The 23,484-nt window shown below is 42.1% G+C and overlaps 1 protein-coding gene across 6 annotated transcripts in view; it reads right to left on the reverse strand.

Moving 5' to 3' along the window:
- Positions 1–14,010: 14,010 nt before the first annotated feature.
- znf385b (zinc finger protein 385B) overlaps positions 14,011–23,484 on the reverse strand; it is an 89,269-nt gene continuing 79,795 nt past the window's right edge. For all 6 annotated transcript variants that reach the window (XM_042082338.1, XM_042082329.1, XM_042082320.1 and 3 more), the window contains 5 exons: positions 21,337–21,523; positions 17,725–18,117; positions 17,221–17,405; positions 16,907–17,008; positions 14,011–16,372 (listed from right to left, as the gene is read on the reverse strand). In XM_042082338.1, coding sequence (XP_041938272.1) covers positions 16,160–16,372; positions 16,907–17,008; positions 17,221–17,405; positions 17,725–18,117; positions 21,337–21,523 — 1,080 coding nt within the window. In that variant the 3' untranslated portion in view covers positions 14,011–16,159. The remainder of the gene's footprint in view (positions 16,373–16,906; positions 17,009–17,220; positions 17,406–17,724; positions 18,118–21,336; positions 21,524–23,484) is intronic.

Raw genomic sequence — 23,484 nt, forward strand, 5'->3', positions numbered from 1 at the left:
TTCTAGTTAATTATTCCTTATTTTTAAATGATTTTACCTTGTGTGTTTTATGTTTTCTTTTTATTATGATCTTTACCTTTTGAACTATTCTTTGACTATATTGCCCTTCTATGCTTTTACTTGTTATTACTGTTTGCTTTAAAGCACATTGAATGACCTCTGTGTATATAATGCGCTATATAAATAAACTTGACTTGACTAAAGTGACTTGTTCACACACAAAAGCATTTCCATAGTTTAAGTATTTGATTATCATGCAAGTCTTTGGGTTTGAATCCTGCATTTGCCTGTATCTTGTCTCAATGTTGGTCAGGTACCCAAAATACATTGTTTTGTAAGTGAACACACACACACACACACACACACACACACACACACACACACACACACACACACACACACTTATACACACTGTTACACTGTAACTGTTAATCAGCCACCTAAGCAACAACACTTGTTTGTGTCTGCATTCTGTGAGATATTGTTTCTGTCTGAAAATCTACGGCATTTTCTTAGGCACACTCTAATGCTGGAACTCTGACTATGCAATACCCAATTTAATAAGTCATCGATCTTGCAGATCTGAGACTGTGGGTTTTAGCCTTTGCCAGATTGTCTGCTTTAAACACTGCAAAAACTGCTTATCTAATTAAATCTAACCAAGTGTTGGTATTGTTTTCAGTGTAAAGAGACTTACCTAATGCTTTCTCGTAAAATCATTTGACTTGGCCAAGGCCAATGGCGCGACTGGCTGGGGCACCTGCACTGTATGCTGGTGACCCGGGTTCGATTCCCACCCCATGGTCCCTTCCGGATCCTACCCCGACTCTCTCTCCCACTCGCTTCCTGTCATTCTCCACTGTCCTATCTCATTAAAAGGCATAAAAATCCCCCAAAAATATACTTAAAAAAATAATAATTTGACTTAATTTAAGAAGAGTTTGACTTCTCATCCTGAAAACACAAATTTGTCTGCCAGTGCATTAAGCAAATTTGTCCCAAAGACAAGCTAGTTTGTCTGCCAGAGCGTTGAGTAAATTTGTTTTGATAAGACTCCTTAAATGAAGTTAAAATGATCTTTCATGAGAGTGCTAGGTAAGTCTCTTCATAAGTCTTTAAAAACAATACCAAATAGATCTTTGGATTTTTTTTTATCTTACTTTAAGATTAATAACACTTGGCTAGATTTTATTTTTTACAGAGTATTTTTGAAGGTTTTGTCTCAGATGTCCTGTTGCCTCCAACTGCCTTCTGTTTTCATTATGTCTCATTTAGCAAAAATCACACATAAAACGTATAATAATACTTTGTCTCAAACAAATCCATAGTATTTTCCATAGTCATAACCAAGTGCCTCAGACTCTGCACTTGGTAGCGCACTTCATTCATCATGTGACACAAAGGCCCATGCTTCAAGCTTTGCACTGATATTTGAATCTCAATTCTCAAACAAGGTTCCTTGTGCCCTGCAGTTGCTTGGACCCCGATCATGACTTTATTGTCAAATTCAAATGGTTTTAAATTGCAACTGTTAAAAGCAGAATACATTGTGGAAAGATATGACTCATACACCCAGCAGTCATCATCAGACAAAATCACACCATTCACAGACACTGGTTAAATAGAACAGTGCAACCCACCATTAGACACTGTGTAATCATTAAAATATGTTAACATGCATCCTCTTGATATCCAAGCTACATGGAATAAAAGGTAACCATTTATGTTTCACAGACGTTATATTAACATTAACCGATTAACACAGTGATGGCACCCTCCATCAGCCCATTAACACAGATGAATCAGGCTTTCTGATAAGTCCCTTTTAATGCCTTTAAATACTTTCAAAGCAGCATTAAATTGAATTAGTCTCCATTCAGAACTGTGAGGTTGGTGGACTCCAAACATGTTCTCTTCAACTTGAATACTGTTGCAAACTGTTGGTTCATAGTTTCCTATTTGAACAAAATGCTGAAACATTAGTCATAAAGAATGTGGGCTCAAATTTGGCTGGTGATTCATGAAAATGGTGTGACTTTGAAGGAATTTGTTCAGAGATAAATTCCTCGTTTGTGCATTGACACACTGCAACCAACACCCCCCCCCCCCACACACACACACACTTTTTTTTCCTGGTAATTGAATTCACCATACAATAAAAGTGCATCACAAAGCACAAGGAACATTTGCAAAAATATTTTGCATTAGGGACTTTTTGTGTCTGAACTGCCCAGCTCTGTGCTTAAAAATAATTTGTGAGCGTGCGGTGTTGCCAACACCATGTCTGCTGTCAGTCAGGGCCTGGCAGCCTGCTGTCATTGGGGAGCTCAGCGGGAGGCATCGGCGGGGACTGATTGCCCCAGATTTAATAGGAAATGGATGGAGCACAGCCAGGGATGGGCCAGGATATTCCAGGGGAAAACCAAACCACACATAGACACGCCTACCCGCACAGACACATGCACACACACACACGCATGCAGTGCACACACACACATACACACACACACACACACACACACACACACACACACACAAACCTACATACACGCACACACACACACACAAACCTACATACACACACACACACACACATGCACACACACACTCCACAGACATATGTACCTATCACACATACACAGAAATGGGTATCACACAGACATAGGAAAGAAGGGTGGTCTCTGCACACTGCAATTTCTCCAAAAATACTTTAAAAACATAGCAACGTTTCGATCACCCTGGATCTTCGTCAGGCTTCCACTGTCTAACACTATTGTCTGGCACCTGCAAAAATGTTTTATTTGGATGTGCGCACCCACCCTCCAAAACGTATCACACAGACATACTGCACATATAGGAGTACCAATTAGTCTATAATAACAAGTAAATAGTCTTTCAAACACTTACCACTGTAGACTGTGGAGGACCCCCTTCAAACTGCAATTTTGCCTCTTCAAGGAAGCCACACGAAACAAGCAACTGTCAAATGAATACACAAAATAAACAGGAAGTCCAAGATAGATGTTTATGCTGGAGATTTCTGATTGAAGACCAAATTTCTGTGAATACTTTGAAGTTCTCTGTAAAGGTCAGAGTTAAAAATCTGTACACAACCAGGACACCGCCATTGAAGATGAATTGATTGGAGATCTTGGACTTTCAAATCTTGTTCATCCCCTTGTCCCTAAACTTGTGCGACGACACACAGTTATTCCGCCAAAAAAAAGATCAAAATCTTATCATTCAATGGAATTTCTTACTTGCTTGGTAAGAGGTTTATCAGACGGGTCTTGAGTTGCAACTTCTGCCATCAGGGCTTTTAGCAAATATTGATTCAGAAAACAAGCATTTCTGAAGGCAATGCAGCATCTGACTGTATGCTGCATCCAGTGTCTTTTCTGTTGATTAGACTTTATGGAGGGAGAAATCTATAGAAATGCATCTCAGTTTTAATGAAACTATAATATTTTAGCCAACCATTACACTGCTTGTGCAGCATATCTTGTTTAATTCAACATCAAGGGTTGTTAGAACAACAGTAACAATGCAAACCCCTTCAATGCAGATAAGTTTTTATGCCATTGCATATGTCAGAGAGCAAAAATCTCATGAAAGGATCACATAAGAGTTGAAAAAAAAAAATCCCTCAGAGACAAATGTAAATAACATACCAAGTGAGGCATTTTGTATAACAAGTAATGAGATTTAAAAATAAGCATCATATACAGATGGAATTTGATTCCGCCCTCATGTCAAGGCATTTTGTGAAGAGAAAGCACTGATCTTTATTTTTACAATTACTTTGTTTCAGCACGTCATTAAGAGTAGGCCTATGTGTTTATATTGGACTGAGCAAGAGATGGTTCTCAGACTTTCATTTCAAATGCCAGAAATAGACATGCTGCTGAATATATTCAGTTGCTATGGTAATATTTAGTTTTCAGTGGAACATCTAATTTGAAATGATGAGGGTTTTAAAAGTGTGTCCACTAGATGTCTCTGTTTGCCCAAGCAGTCAAGAGTAGTGATGCCGAAAAGAAAGCAAATGCCACTGCACATCAATTTCTTGCCAGGGAATCTGAAAGCCACTGTATGTAAACATGTGATTCGAATACAGAAACACAATTACTCACAGATTAATTGAAACAGAATCCTTATCTAATGTGACCGCTCTTTGAAAAATCTAAAGCGTCTTTCACAAATCCTGTTGCAGATTCACAGATTCAGATGCTAATCTGTCTGGATTGATAGCCATAATCTACTCACTATCTATTTGCCCTGCTGCAGCTGAGGCATGGCTGTTACCTGTAGGAAGTGCATGCTGTAAGGTAAAGAACAGATGCAGAGATAAAAGTGTTCTCGGATCTGTGCTGTAATGGCATTGTGTGTGTGTGTGTGTGTGTGTGTGTGTGTGTGTGTGTGTTTGTGTGTGTGTGTGTGTGTGTGTGTGTGTGTGTGTGTGTAATCATCATGTGGATGTGTAATGACTGGCTCCTGGGCCTCAGAGACCCTCTCTCTCTCATGACTGAGGACTGACATGCATCAATGTAGCCCTGCAAAAAAAAGGTATTCTCACTGGATTCTTTGTATTCCCTCTGGATTCTGAAGACACTTGAAGAAAGTGAGTGGAAAAGGTACAGTAGGCCCCCTCTCTACCCCCCCCCCCCCTTTCCTCACAATCTCTTTGTGTTTCACAGGCCGTTGGTGTGGAAAGGGAGGCCAGTCAGCGTAACCTTTTGCACCTGGGTGGCCTTTATGCTCCCGTATCCGTGAGGTAAGCAACCTTTTGAGCGTGTCTGAATGGAAACACAATGCTGCATGCTGTTGAGGGGCCTCGGAGGGAATCTGACGTGAATATAGCATTTTCCCCTCGGGGTTAGCCAAAGGAAAGAAATATCTTTTTTTTCCACAGCGAAAAAGAAAGAGACATCTGTGGTTGCTTCCTGCAGTCTACTGATATGTGTGCTGCACCAAACAGCACAATCTGATGCTTCACGCACCATTACAAATCAAGTCAGTACCTCAAGCATTTCTGATGATTAAAGGTGCTCTAAGTTTAGTTGTCAAGCAATGAGAAACCTATTTTTCTGGACAATAATGTAACTTTGAAGGCATTATTAGTAAACATTACTCCCCAATATCACTTTGAACTTTACATAATTATATTTTTAACCCCTTGCTATATATCTCCGTGTACATTTGTATACTCTCTAAAATCTCAAGTTATGCACAGAAGTCACAAGAACAATTATCAACGTATTCTTCAGATATTCTGTATTCCATTTCTGTAGAACTATCCAAAATGCTGTTCCAAGTAAGTTTGTCTCTGATGTCTTCAAGTAGACACTGTTGTAGTCCACAAACGAGTTTCACCAGAAGTGCTGCTTGGGTGTAGAGAAATTAGTACTCCTCTGGTGCTCATCAGCTCAAATTTAGTAGTGAGTGAGAGGCACTCAAGAGGATATTTGTAAGTAAAAAGCCTTTATTGAGCTTTGCTATCAATTAAAATCATGCCAACATGTTTCAGCCAAAATGGCCTTCCTCAAGGCAAGTTTAAAAATGGCTGTCTGTAGACTGAAATAACTTTAGTGAGAGCAAAGGAGAAATCTTTGGATTACTGCTTAGGTTTTCATCTGAGGATTCTCTTGCAGTACACTGCATAAGGGGTATGTCTTCATATCATATATTTGCGGCCGATTGGTAGCCTACTGACTGGCATAATTGGTTCAGATGGGTCCTTTCAAAGACTAAAGTTAACTTGGTGGCCACCAAGAGTGACTTCAGCTAACCCTCTGACAACACACACACACACACGCACGCACGCACACACACACACGCACACACACACACCAATTACTGCAAATGCAGTTGTTTGTGGAGGGGAGCACGCAACCAGTCATCTGCTGTACTGTTGTACCTTCTCCAACTGACCCTAGATATCGTCTTTGGACTGTGGGGTGCACTAATCTGCTTGTAGCTCAACTAGGTCACCACCAGCTCTTTAATTGCCCCTGATAAATACCCTGATGTGGTCTCATTCATCTATGCAGCATTTGTTCACACAGCAAAGTGAGTGATTCACTGACTCATTAAAGGCCATTATGTTCAATTCATTGGAAATCAGAGAACTCTTACAAATCCCTTGGAAATCAGATACCATTTGCTTCTCAGTTATTGGTTGACTGAAATGAAGAATATGGTATTACATAAACATGAAATTGATATCAAAGCAAAATTAGTATTTAACTGTTAATTTATGACAAATTAATTCACATAATCAATTCATCATTTCATTTTCAGGGTAAAGGAAAACATTTGTCATAACGATATGAATGGATTATGTCAATAACAGAAAGTACATCAGATATTTTTCTGGTACTGCTATAACACATGCTTTTGTGAAAATCTCAATGAGACATTTCATTATCTTGTTCAAGTGATGGTTAACCCCAAAGTTTTAATGTTGAGGTACTTGGTCTCGTGAGATGTACTACAAAGTAAATCTAATTTTTTAAATTGAATTGGGGACACTTCTTAAACAAGTCAGAGTTTTGTTTAAATGTATGAGCAAGGGGGAAGCAGAGGATCTGAAGGATAAAATGTGCTTTTTGTCAAGGAGAAATAAATTAAAGGTTTTTGAACTGTATGTAGCCACTAGCCAGGAAACCCTTTGAAAGGATCATGAGAACTCAAGCAAGAATGTTTGTGAGCACAAAAATGGGACTTCAGATGTTAAAAAGACATATTAGAATATGAAATGAAATTACTGCAGCTTGAACAAAGGGAAAGATTCAGTGGTATACTCTGCATACAGATTCCTTACAAATGAGAGACTGCTCTTTTGAAACGAAATAATGAAATAAATGGGCTACAAATAACAGTGCTTTTAAATCGTTTTGCCTCCATACATGGCCAACTGCAGGCATAGGACTACACTGTCAAGTTACTCATCAATGTCCAGAAACACAGTGGCACAGTAGGCTTGGAAACAACACTCTCATGTTGTGTGTGGGATGCTCACACATCTTGCAAAGGGCCAAGCTAGAGGTTAGGCGCGGGGGCTTGCCAGTTAAAAAGGAGGATTCGAGTGAGCGAGAGCCGCAGTGGGTGGTGCAGATGGGATGACTAATAGCCCGAGCCGTTTACGAGATCCCAACTGGAGACAATGCTCTCCCCCTGCTCTCTCTCTCTCTCCATGGACGTGCCAGCGCTAGGCTAGGCAAACAGCTGGGATTAGCGTCTGCCTCTGTTTATTTAGTGATGTGGTTTTTCTGTGGTCGTGCACACATATCTGCAGGCCCCCTGTCTGCTCTGGCTGTGGCTCTTTTGGTTGGTGCTCCTTAAGCTTTTCAGTTGAATTTCCGCCGCAGTGCTACTCCTAACCTCAAGTTGTTGTAGTCTCCCGATGCAGTGATTTCAGTAGCTCCAAATTAAACAGTGTGCTGGTGTGTGTGTGTGTGTGTGTGTGTGTGTGTGTGTGTGTGTGTGTGTGTGTGTGTGTGTAACTGTAAAGATATTATGCTGGCAGTTGACATCTATCTTCCTGTCAATCAGCCTAATTTACAACCAGCACACACTCACATTTCTAATGTGCCCTAGTATAATATTTCACAAGGGTTATGACAAATGTGTCATGCATATTCTCGTACGAGGTGTTACATGTCTGGGACTTTGGCAGCTCAATGATATACAGTAGAGACATCATTGATGAGGGAACAACACATGCACATAGCCTATGTAGCCTACAGTACACGAACACACTCTCCTACACTCTCATCATTCTCCTTCACCTGAAGCCCCTAAACAGACACCCAAAGAAGTAGGATGGAAGAGTAAGTGCTGCTGTTGTTCTACGCTGTTTCACATTAGCATACCTGAGATAAAAACCGTTCTTAGAACACGTAGAAAACTAGATGTACCGCATAGCGGTACAAAATATGACCGCCGCTCAGTCCTGTACATCCTTTCCGCGAAAATAAATCACACTAATCAATTTGTCTCCATCTTTTACTCCATCCCCCACTCTTGAAACTTTTGTGTATGCTTGTTTGGCATGCCTGTGTGTGTGTGTGCGCCTGCACAGAAAGTAGCTTACTGGCGCTGAAAAGGTGAATCGATTGTAGAATAGCCAAAAAAGTTGTAGAATGGTTATAAAACCTTTAAAATCAATCACAGGTAGGGCAGTTCATCACAGTTCATCCATTGCAACGGGATTGATGAAAGGTCACTTACACCTGTAGGCTACATTGTATTTGGGAAAAGCAAAAGGTATCAGCATAATGTTATATATATTTTTTATTTATGTATGTATGTATGTATGCATTTATTTATTAATAAACAAAAACATCTCTGTCAGTTCCATGCCGTTTTCAACAGCTATCAAAAACAAAGGTAATTTTTGGATAGATGGATTTTTTGTGAATGTTTCTTCTTCTGCATAAGATTTTAGTCATCTTTAGTTCATGTGATACTTTATTGTCAATGCACAAATTAAGTAACAGTAGTCTGAAACGTTATTGTTAATGCACAAATTAAGTAACAGTAGTCTGAAACGAAATGCTGTTTTACATCTAACCAGTGGTGCAAATAACTGACATGTCCAAATGGGCCTTGATGAAATGCATAGCTAGACTGTTCATACACATTTTAACGGGCCAAAGTTGAAGAGCTGTTGTCCGTTGTTGTTCATGCAAATATAGGCTGATTCATGTTCCCTTGCATTGTGTAACTGAGGTCCATGGCTTGTCTGGCTTTCTCCAGACCAAGCTCAATCTTTTAAGAAATCAAAAAATAAATAGCGGGCAGATCAGGCTGGGTTCACCCAGCCTAGTCCATAGACGCCCGATATTGTTTAATTTTCCGATTGAGATATCCACGCTCTGGTTATTCTAAATGCAAAAATGCATCAGGGAGTTATGACAAAACTGTAACTAACAAACTAGATCCTAATAGAAAGCTGTTAGCTTCCCTAAGCTACAGGTAGGCCTATAAGGATAGGCCTATTTACAACATAAATTGTCAATAGGCTATGCTGGCGACACAAATAAAATCTCCTTTGGAAATCAATGGCTTACGCCTTACAGTATCAAGCGGACTTAAACTGCCATATCGTGCGAAAGGTTGTAATAAAATTCACGCAGCTCCATGAGTCAAGGAAAGCGCGAATGAAGTAGCCACTTCTAAATGGGACCCACTACACAGTAGCTTAAGGTGTGTTGCTAAAGCAGCCATAATGAAATGAAGGTGTCATTGTTTGGATACTTCACACACACGTGCTTTTTAATCTCACAGACTACAACTACCAAGCTGGAATCAAAGCACATCGATTCCCCTCTCACACCCTGCACGCACTTAAAACAAATAAACAGGCGTCTCAGTCTCAGTCTCACTCGTGTATAGGCAAAACTGTATCAGACCGGTGTAACGTTGGTAAATCTTCCATTGCACAGAATGATTTTTGTAGCACTTGCAACAGATGACAGTCGAAAGATACAATTACAGTGCTGCTATCAATTTGCTTGGTATAACCGCATTTATAGTTTTCTACAAATGCAATCAAATTGGCCTCCATCACTCAACCAACGCTAACGGTAACATTATTGTACCTAGGTCAGGGGTCTCAAACTCAAATGAGCTGGGGGCCAATTCTGCCAACTTCATCTGATTGGAGGGCCGGCTATTTCTGAAAATACAATGTTCTTTTTTTCAAATACCACACAAAACTGCAAACAGAAAGTGCAAGTGTTTTTATCTAGTTTTAGACACATAAATAAAATAATAATAAAATAAATATTAATACAAATTATAAAATTTATGAAAAACATAAAAACAGGTATGTGTGTGTGTTTCACACCAAATAAAAATATTTCCTCTCATAACTTTTTTAAACCTGGCAAACAGGGTTAAGAAAGCAACACCATTGGATTTTTATATCAAAATTTCAAAAGGCCATGGCTTGAAAGTAGTCAGAGATAAAGTCCTACTGTAAATGTAAAAATCTTTAGTAAAACAAAAGTTTATGAAGGGTGTAAATTTACCCATCTAATTTGTCACTGGATGGCAAGCACCTCAAATTATGCACCTTTCAGTAAATACTGGATGAACATATTTAAGCAGGTTTACTTTCCTTTTTTCATATTACCCACATAACAAATTAACAGGAAAGCACCTAAGATGTATACCAACACCTAAGATGTTGTGGTTTAGTAATTACTACAATATAGGCCTACAATAAAGTATTCTGGTCAAACAGTTCCTATCGCGGGTAATCTGCAGTACCCAGAAGTTCGCATCATATTGCTGGTGACTTTGTAGTTCTTTAGAGCCCTATTTCTACTAGCCCTGCTGTCTGTACCACATCCATTACGGACACTATCATCACGATTACCACTGCAACCTCCAAGCTATGTTGGGCAGAGGGTCGAAACAAGCATGGTATGCTTAGTGGACACCGTTGTATACACGCACCTCCATTCATAGACGCACCGTGACTATCACTGTCATAGACGATCGATCATAATCTCCAAAAGGATATTCTCCTTCAGAATTAGAATAGGTGAATAACATAGCTTACCTAAGACTTCATCACACGTGAACGTTTTTCAACATTTGGTGTAGGCCTGTTTCTGCTTAATTTCTGCAACACTATGGCCTGCATCGCTTCCGCGTCATTACAAATGCACGTCTTTGTGTTTCTCGCGTGTAATACAAGTATTTCCTGAAAACTTTGCGCAGCGATTTTGGGTTTGAATCAAGCTCTGGATGTCTTGCACATAGTGGAGCAGAGTAGGCCTACAAATGAGATTTGTCACCGTACCTGGATCTATGATCTATGGTTATGGTTATGGATTTAGCAGACGCCTTTGTCCAAAGCGACACATAAATACAAAACAACATAATAATATTTAAAATTGAACAGGGAACAGATTAAAATGTAGGTCAAATATAGTAAGGAGAATAGTTGTAGTACACAATAATATCAATTCAAGCAATAGCCTAATAAAAAGCAATGTAAAAAAGGGGAAAGGCAATAATAAAACAATAATGTCAATTCAATCAATAATATAAAAACAATGACATGCTAAGACTACATTAAGGAGAATATCAAAAATAAACAATAATGTCAAATTAATTAACAGCCCAATTAAAATAAAACAACATTATATAAACCATAACACATAAGCGCTTAAACAACTAAGTATATGTTGAATAGGAATGTCTTTAGACCCCTCTTAAACGACCCAAAACTACCACAGGAACGGAGAGCACTGGGCAGTTCATTCCACCAACATATCTATCGTCTATTTTAATCAGTATCGTTGTTTGTCGCAATTAATAGCCTCAAGGGCCGGATTACATTATTATTTTGTCATAGGTCGCGGGCCGGAATTGGGCAGGACGTGGGCCGGGTGTTTGAGACGCCTGACCTAGGTCCTTATTGATATTATAAGATTAACGTACCTGCAGTAAAAACCAAGCATGTCCGATAAACATTCTCAGATTTATTTCGGCTTCAAGAAGAAATGGGAATTACATTTCATGTGAACATCGTCCTATCCTTATTAGACGTTCTCTGCGGTAAACTACAGTCCTTGTAGGAAGTGCCCATTGTTTTTCCAACCCACTTTTAACTTCCAACAAAATTATGTCTCACTGCAACGATGCGCCATCTAGTGGACAAACGACTACTTATCACCAATACTGGAAATGCAGCCATGATGATGATGAATATTTGGCTTTCTTTTAATCCTACTGAATTTGTAATTATGTATCGGCCCTAATACCAATAGTATGTGCGTACCTGTGTGTGTGTGCATGTGTATATGTGTGCACCGCCATCTACAGGCCAATGAGTGTACAGTCACTAAATGTACACATAACCTACATTTTTTTAGACCCCCCCATGGATGAAATTCTACGAAACTTGGCATACCCCCAGAGAATGCCAGGTCAATCATACACATAAAATTTGGTGCAGTTCTGAACATCTTAACTGAAGATAGGGGCGATTAAAGCAGAATGATATTGCATTTTCATTTTTTACCGGGGGGGTGCAAATCACAAATTAGTGATTATGGGCCAGGTTGATGTGGGCCCTTGAGACCAACATACCATAAAAGATTCTTCATCCTCAGTGCCACGGTTCAGGTAGTTATTTAGGAAAAACTGCTTTTTTGCGGTTCGGGGGGGCCCAGCAGGGGGGGGGGGGGGGGGGGGTGGGGGAGTGGCCCCCGGGGACGAAACAAAATTTTTCCGTAAATGTCTAGTGGGGCTACATACCCACCAAATTACATGTGCACCGGTGTTTCGGTGTCCCGGGTATCGTTGACCAAAAATTCAGGAAGTAGATGACGAAAAAAAAAAAAAAAAACTTTTGACAATCATTTTATGACCGCTTCGCTAGCGGCGGTCATAATAAATTGTCCAAGGCAACAGTGAATGCATCTAATTAGCTCTCTCTGATTGGCTCTTGAACAGGCCATCCTCATTGTCATTTTGATAAACAGTTATGCTTATGGGATATGTGATTTATTGACGTACATTGGTTGCGGAGCTGGCAGCATTGAGTAGAAGAAAACTCATTTGAAATTGATTGTGCCTACATCTTTGCTAATACACGCATCGTTGTGTTCTGATAGCCCTTCAGCGTGGTGAGTTTTCATCAGCCGCTGCGTTGGTACGCTTAAGGCATTTGAGTTTTATTGACTTGCAGCTTTCAATAGCCTCATTCAGATGAATCCCCATTTGACTTTGAAATGAGCGCTGTGCTGTCTGCGCTATAGGCCTGAACTATCTGCAGTGGCGATGAGAAACTGTGTGCCAGTTACCCCCAGTAAAATATGTCTGGGAACAACTCCTGGCCTTGCCCGAGGACGTCAAAGCCTTAAGAGCTGATCACCAAATCAAATCATGTATGCTTTGAAAGCCATACCTGATTGCTTAGCAGTGCAATTACCACAGATGTCATTATAGTATTCAAATGGAATAATGCAGCTGATTAATTTCCTTGATGATCATGCTTGAGATGTCTGCGAGAAACTCCTACACTTACAGTGTAGCCTACAGAGCGTGTATGTTTCTTTTTTCCTTTTCATACATGCAATTTGCAACTTGGAAAGAAAAGGTGATTGGAAAGTGAAACATGTATAAGGAGCTTAAAGGACCAGTATGTAAGAAATATACATATTCAATTCATCGTGTTTCCTTACTCTCTGAGGACATATGGGGATCATTTTGGAATGGTTACCATTTATTTTCCATATATTTCCTACAAACTGGTTCTCTAAAAGAAAATGCAGGCAGCAGTCTTCTATGCATGTTTGTAAAATAAATGTGGTCATCAAATGTGGGTGTCAGGCAGCTCTAATTATAATGATCAGTTGACAAACTAATCAACATGTTTGTCTAATGATGTTTTTCACAGCTTTGCAAAATCACTTTGATTGAACTCTAAGTAGCAGGCCAATTTCTCATAATGAAGACAGACAACTATACTGTAGTTATTGGTTTGGGACTGCGGGCCATTATGTGTTAGGCCTAAGCAAAATCTCCAGACACTGGGAAGATGTTTCCCTAACTGCTTTCCTGGTCTTGTTGTGCCAATATAAGACAGATCAGGTCATATTAAACATATCACATGCAAAAGTCTACCATTTAGAGTAAATGAATTCATAAAGCAGCTATTATGAAAAACCTGCAAGCAAAACTAAGAGTTTTCTTTCTTGTGCATCACCTTGACAACCAATCATTTGCATTTCAAATAAAGAAAATCTAGGGAACGTAAACAAACGGAGAGTCCCTTGCTGTGTACAGAGGCCTAAGTTATAATATGAAGGGACAAATGAGATATCTTTAGGCTGGTGTGCCTATCCTGGGCTAGTTGTTGACTGGAAAACTGCATAATATGAATCACATGATAACCTACAACACATGTTTCCACTATGGTTTTCTTGGAAATTAGTCACTCCACAAATACTTGCTCAATTTAATAAAACAGCCCACAAAAGAAAATAAAGAATCAGTCGCTGCATTTAATGGTTCAAAAACATGTCAACTACACTGCATCAGCGTATCAATCAACTGTATCGTTCTGAAACTCAAAATAAATAATTTGACTGACAAAAAATGTAATGATGATGTGATCTTTCCATTGCTTTAGACTTCTAACATCATTGAGTGAAAAAAAATGTTCCCTCTGGATCATAATATAATGATAGCTGTTTTGAAAACCGTGAATTACACGGTATTCTGTATATTTTAAGTGTCACCAACTGAAACCACACAAAATGAATAACCATATTCTTGTGATTTTACACAGAACATTCATTGACTCCTTTGACTTGTGCGCATGTGTGTGTGTGTGTGTGTGTGTGTGTGGACTGGACCACAGACTGGACCGATCCCTCAAGTTACTGATCATACCTTCTGTCGGAAAGTGCTTTTGACGAGTTTGAATGATGGAACAGCTCGTGGCTTTACAGTTAAGATACTCACACAGAAGAGCATACCGCTAGGGGATTTAATATAAAGAAACACACACTTTAACAAACAAATAAAACCCACACAAACTCTAAGCAGAGTGAATGAAATACCTGTACCAATTGCATCATAAAAAATGTTTCAGAAAATAAATACTGTACATCTCACACAGAAGCCTTTACGAAATTAACTCTTTTTTTATTATTTAACATGCCTTTAATCTTCAGCAGGTCTGCCCTATAATAAACTATATGTTTTAAAATCTTTGCTCTCTAATTCAAATATGCATTTTTTTAATCATGAAAAAGCAATGTACAGTATAATATGGGAACAAATCATTTAAATATATTATTTTATTGAAAATGTTAATTTCTTATGGACTGTACAGACTCACACATATATACTATGGACTACGGAGATGTTCCACAGTCTAATAAAGAAGTCTCTGTCTCTGTGATTGTGGATTTCTCTCTCAAATTCTAAAAATACAAATAATTGTTGCTATTTATCTTAGCACCCACCCCCTTCCATTCTCATAAAATACAACTAGTATTGCAACTCATTAGGTAAACATTAAATACACTATGTAGAATAACAATATTCAATGTTCTGTACATTATTGCCTCCTAGAGCTGCCCAACGATGCAGCCTCATTAGAAATGAGGGATATAACAGTAAGATGAAAGGCCCATGATTCTCCTGCTGGACAACGAGAAACATTAACGTCACGTTTTCTTTTTAGAAAAGAGCTTTTGATAACCATTTCATCACCACTGAGAGAGAAAAAAAAACTAAAAGAAAAACCTGTAGAGTGTGATTTGTCTTGGTTACAAAACATTTGTCTGTCTGCTTTGTTTGGTAAACAGGTGAACAAGTATGGCTATCCATATTGATCTCTTCTGAGGCATAGGATGAGAAGTATAGCACGACATCAGAACAAGTCCGGAATCCAGACTGCTAAAAGGGGGGTGAGAAGCATCAACTACAAGTGATTGACAACACAATACAAGACAGCACATAGGCCAAAAACTGTGTTACACACTCCCTGACGACATCAAGCCATTGAAAATGTGCACTGTCCCGCATGATAAGGGCTTTTCTTTTCTGTGACTTGTTCCAACACTTTTTTTTTACGTGTATCCAGAGTTTGTCTATTAAATTGAATAGGAAGACCATGATAATTCAAGTCGTTCAGGAAGCAGTTCGGTGCTTTTTTTCTTTTTCTTTTCTTGATTTTTTTTTTGTAGTACTCTGCAGGATTTCCGACACGAAGAGTCCTCGGCAAGTGGATGCTGACCTGGCGGGGCTTATGGTGATGCGGACAGTCACGGGGGAAACAGGTTTAATAAATACACGGCTGTTCCAGCTGTCGCAGTCCTGTCGCCGGACAGCGAGGAGAGGCAGAGGTGGCGTGGAGGGGACATCCGATATGCAGTGCACCGCGCAGTTGTGTGTGACTATGTGTATGTGTTTGTGTGTGTGTGTTTGTCTGTGTTGAGATGAAGGTCACAGAGGCAGTTCTCTCTGCTTTCCGCCAGTTTCTCCTCCATATTGCTACTGGCGTTCCAGCAGACACTTTGATGAAGTGGGAGTGGGTATGGTGATTGTATGTGTGTTTGTGTCTGTGTGTGTGTGTGTGTGTCTGTGTGTTTGTGTATGTCTGGGGGGGTCAAAAAGGAGATCAATATGGCGCGAAGAGGATGGATCCCGTTGTGGGACGGATGGGCCCTGGGGCAGCCCGCAGGAAGGATGGGGGCAGGGTGGCAGTCTGAAAAATGGAGGTGTTGGGCCGCGGGTGCAGGGAAATGGACGGCACTGTGGTCGGGCAGAAGGGGCTGGAGATGAAGGCCGGGGAGATGGGCTTCACCAGGTCCTTCTGTAGAGCCAACTTCGCCTGCAGGCAGAGAATGAGCAGGACAGAGAGAGAGACAGAGAGAGAGAGAGAGAGAAAGAAAGAGAGAGAGACAGAGAGAGACAGCAAATCCATGATTAAAGATAGAACAATGACAACATCACCAACAACAAACTATTGATTTGACTGTCATCTTGACTCATTATGAAACCATAGCTATAATTATTTTAGATAAATGGCTCATTGAATATGACTGAGAATATCATTGAAATGAAAATGAATGCTCTGGCATTCTCAGCAACTATTATGCAAAAAAGTAAACAGATTGCACTTATAAAACATAATGCACTCGGTCAAATGTTGTACGTAGGTTGCATAAGAATGCATCATCATGCAGTCAAAGTGCAGCGATGTGTACAAAAAGACTGAGGCTGCCAGAGCATTATTGTCTCCCAGATACATTTTAACCAGCATTAGCATGTGAGGTATTAGCCGTTTGTGGCTTTAATCCTCGAAATCTGAGGAACGCTTTTGTGAGAGCGACTTGGATTATTTGGCGACTAAATAATGCATTACCGCGAGGACCGTTGAGCTGCGCTGCTGCTTGTTGTAAGGGCTGTATTTGGGCTTCAGGGGCTTCCCTGCCACTCGGTCCTTATGCCTCCTGCTGGAAATATGCTGAAAATGGAAAAGGACTATGTTAAGCAATCATTTCAGCCGTATCGCTGAAAAAGAACGACAGACCAAGTCTTTTTTTTTTACACGTTGGAAAGTCATGTTCGAGTCATGACAAATCAGAAATACAACTGGGGTGTGATTTTGTTGTGATTTTGGCAAGGGGAGAGACAGAGAGAGAGAGAGAGAGAGAGAAAGAGAGACAGTAATCCCACCTGTTTAAGTTGAATTTCTGAGTTGACATGGACATCACAGATTTCGCAGTGGAACGTCTTGTTCTGTAAGCCCGAGCCCTTTAGGACCGTGCTGGCTTGTGTTTTAAGTTTGGATCCCGGTCTGGGATAGGCTTTAATCGGGCCAGCTCCGCTTCTCGCCTCCAGCATCGTTTTGTGCTTTGAACCTAAAATGACACACGAGGAGAAGAAAAAATATAGCGCGCTCTGTCCACGGACACAAAACCAGATGGTAATCCCAACCACAACACGTGACTTTAACTTCCCCCTGCGTGGGTGGCACACAACCACTTGCAGTGAATACAAAACAAGCACTTAATATGTAAAATGAAACAAAAACTGCCAAAAAACCTGCACATATTTGTGGCCGTTCAGCGAGATCGCCGCTAATAAGTGGGACGGACAACAAACAGGCGTCTTTTTTTGGGGGGGGGGGGGTGGTTATAGATAACGTGGCACGGAGAAGGAGACAGATGTGCTGCACACCTGTGTTGTGAGCCTCCAGCTGCGAGAGGGAGTTGACGGCCACTTTGCACAGGGAGCAGTAGAGCAGCTTTTTGGCCTTCTCCTCCTCTGACTCCGTGCTGGGCTCTGCAGCGGCGGTGGGCGTGGCCGCCGTTGATGCCGTGGCGACAGGGGCGAGCTTGGCAACGGCCGCCTTCGCAGTGGGTCCCTGCGCGGCAGCGGTCTCTGACGGAGAGCTGGCGGACGTTGGTTCGAGAGCGGGCTTGAAGAAGCCGGTCACTGCCGTTGCCACCATTGCTGTGCCATTGCCGCATCCTGCGGCTGTCGGCGTCGCTATCAAGGGGGATGCGGGCACAAATGCTTTTGGAGGAACAGATGCTATGTTTTGTGCACTAGAGGACTCCACAAGTTTCTCTGTCGAAATAAGAACAGAGGAGGAAAAGAGAGAGAGAGAGAGAGAGAGAGAGAGAGAGAGAGAGAGAGAGAGAGAGAGAGAGAGAGAGAGAGAGAGAGATCTGACAGTGAGTGTGGGAGCACAGAATAACACATCTTTGTTTAGTCACACCTCTTCATTTTCTTGTTGTGCGGGGGGAAGTTTCTCTCTCATTGTGTTGTGTAAGCCGTGATATCTGGAGGCGGCCGGCGTGCACTTGATTCAGAGACTGGCCTCTCAGCGTCAGTGCTGGACTGGCCAGTTGCGTGTTCTGTTCTCTCCCATACCCACCCCCCAACCCCATTGCCTCGGTCAGTCAGAGATGCCCCTTTGCCTAATCATGCCCTTGTCATGGTGAGGCGTGGCCTGCCGAACGCCACAAGGGCCCTTGTCTCACCCTCTCATATCTAGGGGCCCACGCTGCCTCCACCCATCCTCCCCATCTCCCCCGACCCCTCACTACCCACACACTATCACCACCGACACCACTGAGGGCAGATTCTAGCAGCTTTTTATATATGTCACTCTCCATCCATGATCCTTTCCCTTGGGCTAGCTGTCCAGCCGTCGTAAGCTAATAACCTGAGATGTACTGACACATCACTGAATTACTAACCGCAGGGGTCAGAATCCTCATAAATTATATTGTTTTTTGGTGTTTTTTTTATAGAGGGAGGGGGGGACTTATCATGTAGCTCTGTAAAAAAATGTTTAGCTGCATATGCATGTACTGACATTTTAATGCTGCTGTGGGATTAGCTTCTGGAGATATGCTGTTGTTACTGGTAGTTTAATATGTACACAAAGGACTCCAATGCACAGCGAAATAAAATGCAGTTAGCAGAACAGATGTTAGAAGTAAGCCTACATATCCCAGAGCGACCCTGTGAAAAGTCAGGGATATTTGGCTTTCGGGTGAAATTTCCAGATTAACCTAAAATCCACTGTAACCTTTACACTATAACCTTTACAACTTAATGTGACCTTTTATAAAATTTGGAATGCCAACGGTTCAATGTTTCAGCACTTTCTGTACTGAAACATTAAATTTCACCCGAAAGCCAGATATCCCCAACTTTTTGTGAGTAGTGTATGTACAGAAGGTTTCTAAGCAAACAGGATCAGAGACCTGGCTGGAACCTTTCGTTAACAACACAGCCACGATCCATTTAGCGACTCCTGGAGCAGAGGGGACAAAAACCAGGAAAATGAAAACGACGTGACAATTTTGCGTTTTTGGATGCTTTGAACCGAATTTTCAAGCGCAAAATGAACATTAAAGAGGTGACCTTGCTAACTCCTCTCGCAGTGCCCGTGGGGGCAGCGCACGGATAAAGAGCCGAGCTTCAGAGGGGGAAAAAAAAGCCAACATAGGAGGGAAAAAAAAGAGTCAGCGTTGATTTGCAGAGCACACATTTATATGGATAATCCAGCGTGCAGCGTTTTAGACATTACATAAAAGCGTAGGGCTCTTACGTAAAAACCGCTGGAGCCGGCAATTTTAATGATTTAGTCTCCCTCAAGTTTCTTGGTGTAAACTAAAGCTGACTTCATCCTTTGCTGCCAGGCTTTTTTGCCGAGCTGCGGCAGCCCTCCTGACAGGGACATCGGGGTGAAGGGGTTGGGTGTTGTGAGGGGGATGGGTGTGTGGGATAGCGGGGTCGGAGCGGCGAGCTTGTGCTAACGAATACACCACCATCGCAGCACGGCCCCCAAAAGCCATCTGTGAGGCAGGCCTGACGTTCATTTGGGGTGATTTGCAGGGAAGACGCTGCATACAAATGAGCCGAGGTCCCTGCCTGATAAGTGCACTGCACCCGGATCTGTCAAGAAGACCAAGAGCATCAGGGGTAGCAGTGGGGGTGGGGTGGGGGGCTTGGCGGCAGTGGAAGGAGGGGAAGAGGGGTGGATTAATAGAATCTCTTCAGCCAAGACCCCCTGCTGCATCCTCTCCCCTGTGGCCAGACGCGGACCCTTAAAACCAAGAAGAGAAAAGGCAGAAAGACTCGGCTTTTTCAAAGAGCGCCTTAAATGGCACCGCGTGTAGCATCATGCTGCTGCTTTAGGGAAGCGCAGGCCTGTGCTGACAGACACACAGATAAAACAGCATGAGGTCTGAGGAGCCTACCTTTCTATGCATACAGCGCATGAACAATAACAATAAATAAATAACAACATAAACAAACAATTTTAAAACAATCATGACAAGTCATGACTATTTCATGTTCAAAGGATAGAAAGCACAGATGATGAAAAGTGATCTCTCTCTCTGTCATTTTCCCTCTAAGTTCGGATGCGCTATCGCTGTGGGGGATTCTGTACATGCTGCCAGCATGTGTCGTGATGTGTCATTCTAACATACCCCCACACACATACAGGTGAGACATACGCTAAAGAAAGCAAATCCTTTTTTGTTCAGAATGCGGGAGTGAGTTTGATGAAAAGTGATCTCTTCCCTGACATGAGTGCCACTCTGAGGGGAGGAGGGAGGTGAGATGGGGTGTGGGAGGGTGGAGAAGAGGAGACGGGTGGAGGTGGAGGTGGAGGTGGAGGTGGAGGTGTGCGGTTAGGAGAGGCAGCGTGCCAGACACTTACCTCTGCAAGCGTATTGTCAAACATGACTGGGGTGAGCTCTCACACAATTTGCCACAGAGCAAACACAATAATGAGCAGAGCAGAGCAGAGCATGGCACCCCCTGCTCCACCCACTCAGTTTGACTCCTCACCCTCCCCCCACCCCCATGATGCCTTGGGATGTCTCCTAATAAGAAATCCCCTTGGCTGTCGGGAGGCATTGTTGACAAGGAGAGGCAGGAGGAGGGCATTGGCTAGTGACAGACACAAACATAACCAGCATGTACAAACAGCGCACATGACAAATGACATCCGTTTGTAGGTGTGAGCAAGGAATAGAGAGGAGTGTGTGCGTGAGAGAGAGAGAGACAGGGGAAACAAATAGCAAGACATACAGTAGCATGCAAGATCACTCGCAAGGATGGTGGGTGGGTGAGCTAGGGTGTGTGTGTGTGTGTGTGTGTGTCTCTGTGTGTGTCTCTGTGTGTGTGTGTGTGTGTGTGTGTGTGTGTGTGTGTGTGTGTGTGTACGGTTGGAGAAAAGGGTTGGAGATGCGGGAGGTGTTAAGGTGGGGTAGCCAGCACATGAGGAACAGGAGTTGAACAAGAACAAAAGAAGCCATTAACCTGGTTGGTCAGAGTTGCTGGCAGTGACAGCGGTGGTGGAGGAGGTGGAGGTGGTGGAGGAGGTGGTGATTGTCTTTGCGCTGTCCAGGGCAGCGGCTGCGGCACTTTTCTGCTTATGTTTCGTGGACTCCTGTGCTTTGAGCTTCTTGGCATGTTTACTGCCTTTGTAGTGCGCCTCGGCTTGGCTCTACAAAGGAGAACAAATGAACCATGCAATCAGGCTCATTTCTCACACTGAATCTCACATCATGGACAGCAATCACACACAGAGAATAGAGAGAGAGAGAGAAAAAAACAACAAAAAAGAAAAGGAAGGAAGAGCAAGAGATAAAGAGGGAGAAGAAAAGAGATGAAAACAAGGGGAGCTTTCAATAGCAGGCACTGTTCCAATCAGACACAGTGAAATAGAGATATTTGATGGGTGTTTGATTTGTGAAGTGATTCCTGAGGGGGGGGGGGGGGGGGGGGGTGGAGGATGTTGATTTTCCTTACGTCTAAAAGCAGAATGTGTCATGCTGGGTGAGGCATCATTGATTCTCAGTGATATAAAACAAATGGCCTGCAATGGATTTCGCTCAGCGAGCAATTAGGGCTTAACGGGGAGGTCGCTCACGGCTTGCTCGCTCGCTCACTCACTGGGCTCTCACCGCAGTCTCTCTGCGCCATGGATTTGTCCCCACAGATGACCTCTCCCTGTTCACTGCATGGCCATTCAGGATTAGACCATCCCCATGTCTCATCAGCCAGCATTATAGGCTTAGTTGCTGATGTTATGATACACAGGGATGATGGGAAGGACTGCCTTTGGGACCTGGATTTCACTATAGGTTTGGACAGATACTGATATAGTATTCTCCATCAGTCTATTAAGTATAGCCTTCTAATTTTAGTAGATGTGCCCATATTAAAACTGATTAATGGGCAATAAACCTGCATAGAAGTGCTCAACGTTTTTTTTCCCTAGTCCTACACTATTAATGCAACCAGTGATGCTTGAAATTATGTTAATGGAACGTTGTATGTGCAGGCTGTACATACCTATGCAACTAAACCTGGAGGGCTTTGAATTGTCTTTTTTAACGTCACAAGCAATTTGATCTATCAAACTGGTCTTTGGTGAAACAGTATGCCAAATTGTAAGTACACCTTCCTACTACATTACATGTGCTCATATACTGAAAGCACACTGTACAGTCACTAATTTTCACCTGTCATGTTACACTCCTTGGTGTTTGTTACACCGTGACTACGGTGCTGTACTGTAAAGTGTAACCAGAGCCCGTGTGGCAGCTAAACTCTGAGAGTAAAATATGCACGGGAGCAGGCCATCAGGCTCGGACGGCTGCTGTTGTCTCTTGCCTCCTGACACCTCAAGGAGACCCTGGCTTTGTAGAGACAAGCGCAGGGCGGATTATCCTCTCCAGCACTTACAGAAGTCGGGGCATTAAAGTGCTCCAGAGGAATCACTCACTTGAAGCTCCAATAAATCATAGCTGACACCATACTGCCGGGATCTGGCACACCTAGCCCCATTTGCTAGTCTGATAATTCCTCGCATTACACATCTAGGGATGTGTCAAGCATCGTAAGGGGATTTTATGTGGTGATGTGTGACGTGTGCAGTAACATGTTTGAACAGAACTTCAGGAACAGGTGCGTTTGTCGGTGTGTGATGGGCGTGAGGAACATAATGTGTGCTTTTTGAGGAATCTGAGATTGTGCCTCTATTGAAAGCAACATATTAACTTCAGCAGTTAATACATGTTGTAGTTGCTGTTTTTTTCCATCAAAAACAAAAGGAAACTCTACAACAGAGCATGCTAATGCCATGTCATTAAGAGCAGACTACACCACAGTGCTGCAGGGTGTAAAACAGAAAACTCAGTGGGACTGTGTATAGATTCGTGCACAGCTCTGTCCCTGGAGCAAAAAGCTGTGAGTGTGTGTGTGTGTGTGTGTGAGTGTGTGTGTGTGTGTGTGTGTGTGTGTGCATGCGTGTGTGCGTGAACGTGTGTGAATTTGTGTATGTGAGTGTCAGTGTGTGTTCGTTTGCATGCTGCAGAAAAAATGGCCGCTTTCACTTGCAGAAGTGAACTAGCGACCATGTCCAACACAGTATGTCTAGGACACATGAACCAATGAGATAAC

Source organism: Alosa sapidissima, chromosome 2, assembly GCF_018492685.1.
Source record: "Alosa sapidissima isolate fAloSap1 chromosome 2, fAloSap1.pri, whole genome shotgun sequence".
Classification (NCBI taxonomy): domain Eukaryota; kingdom Metazoa; phylum Chordata; class Actinopteri; order Clupeiformes; family Clupeidae; genus Alosa; species Alosa sapidissima.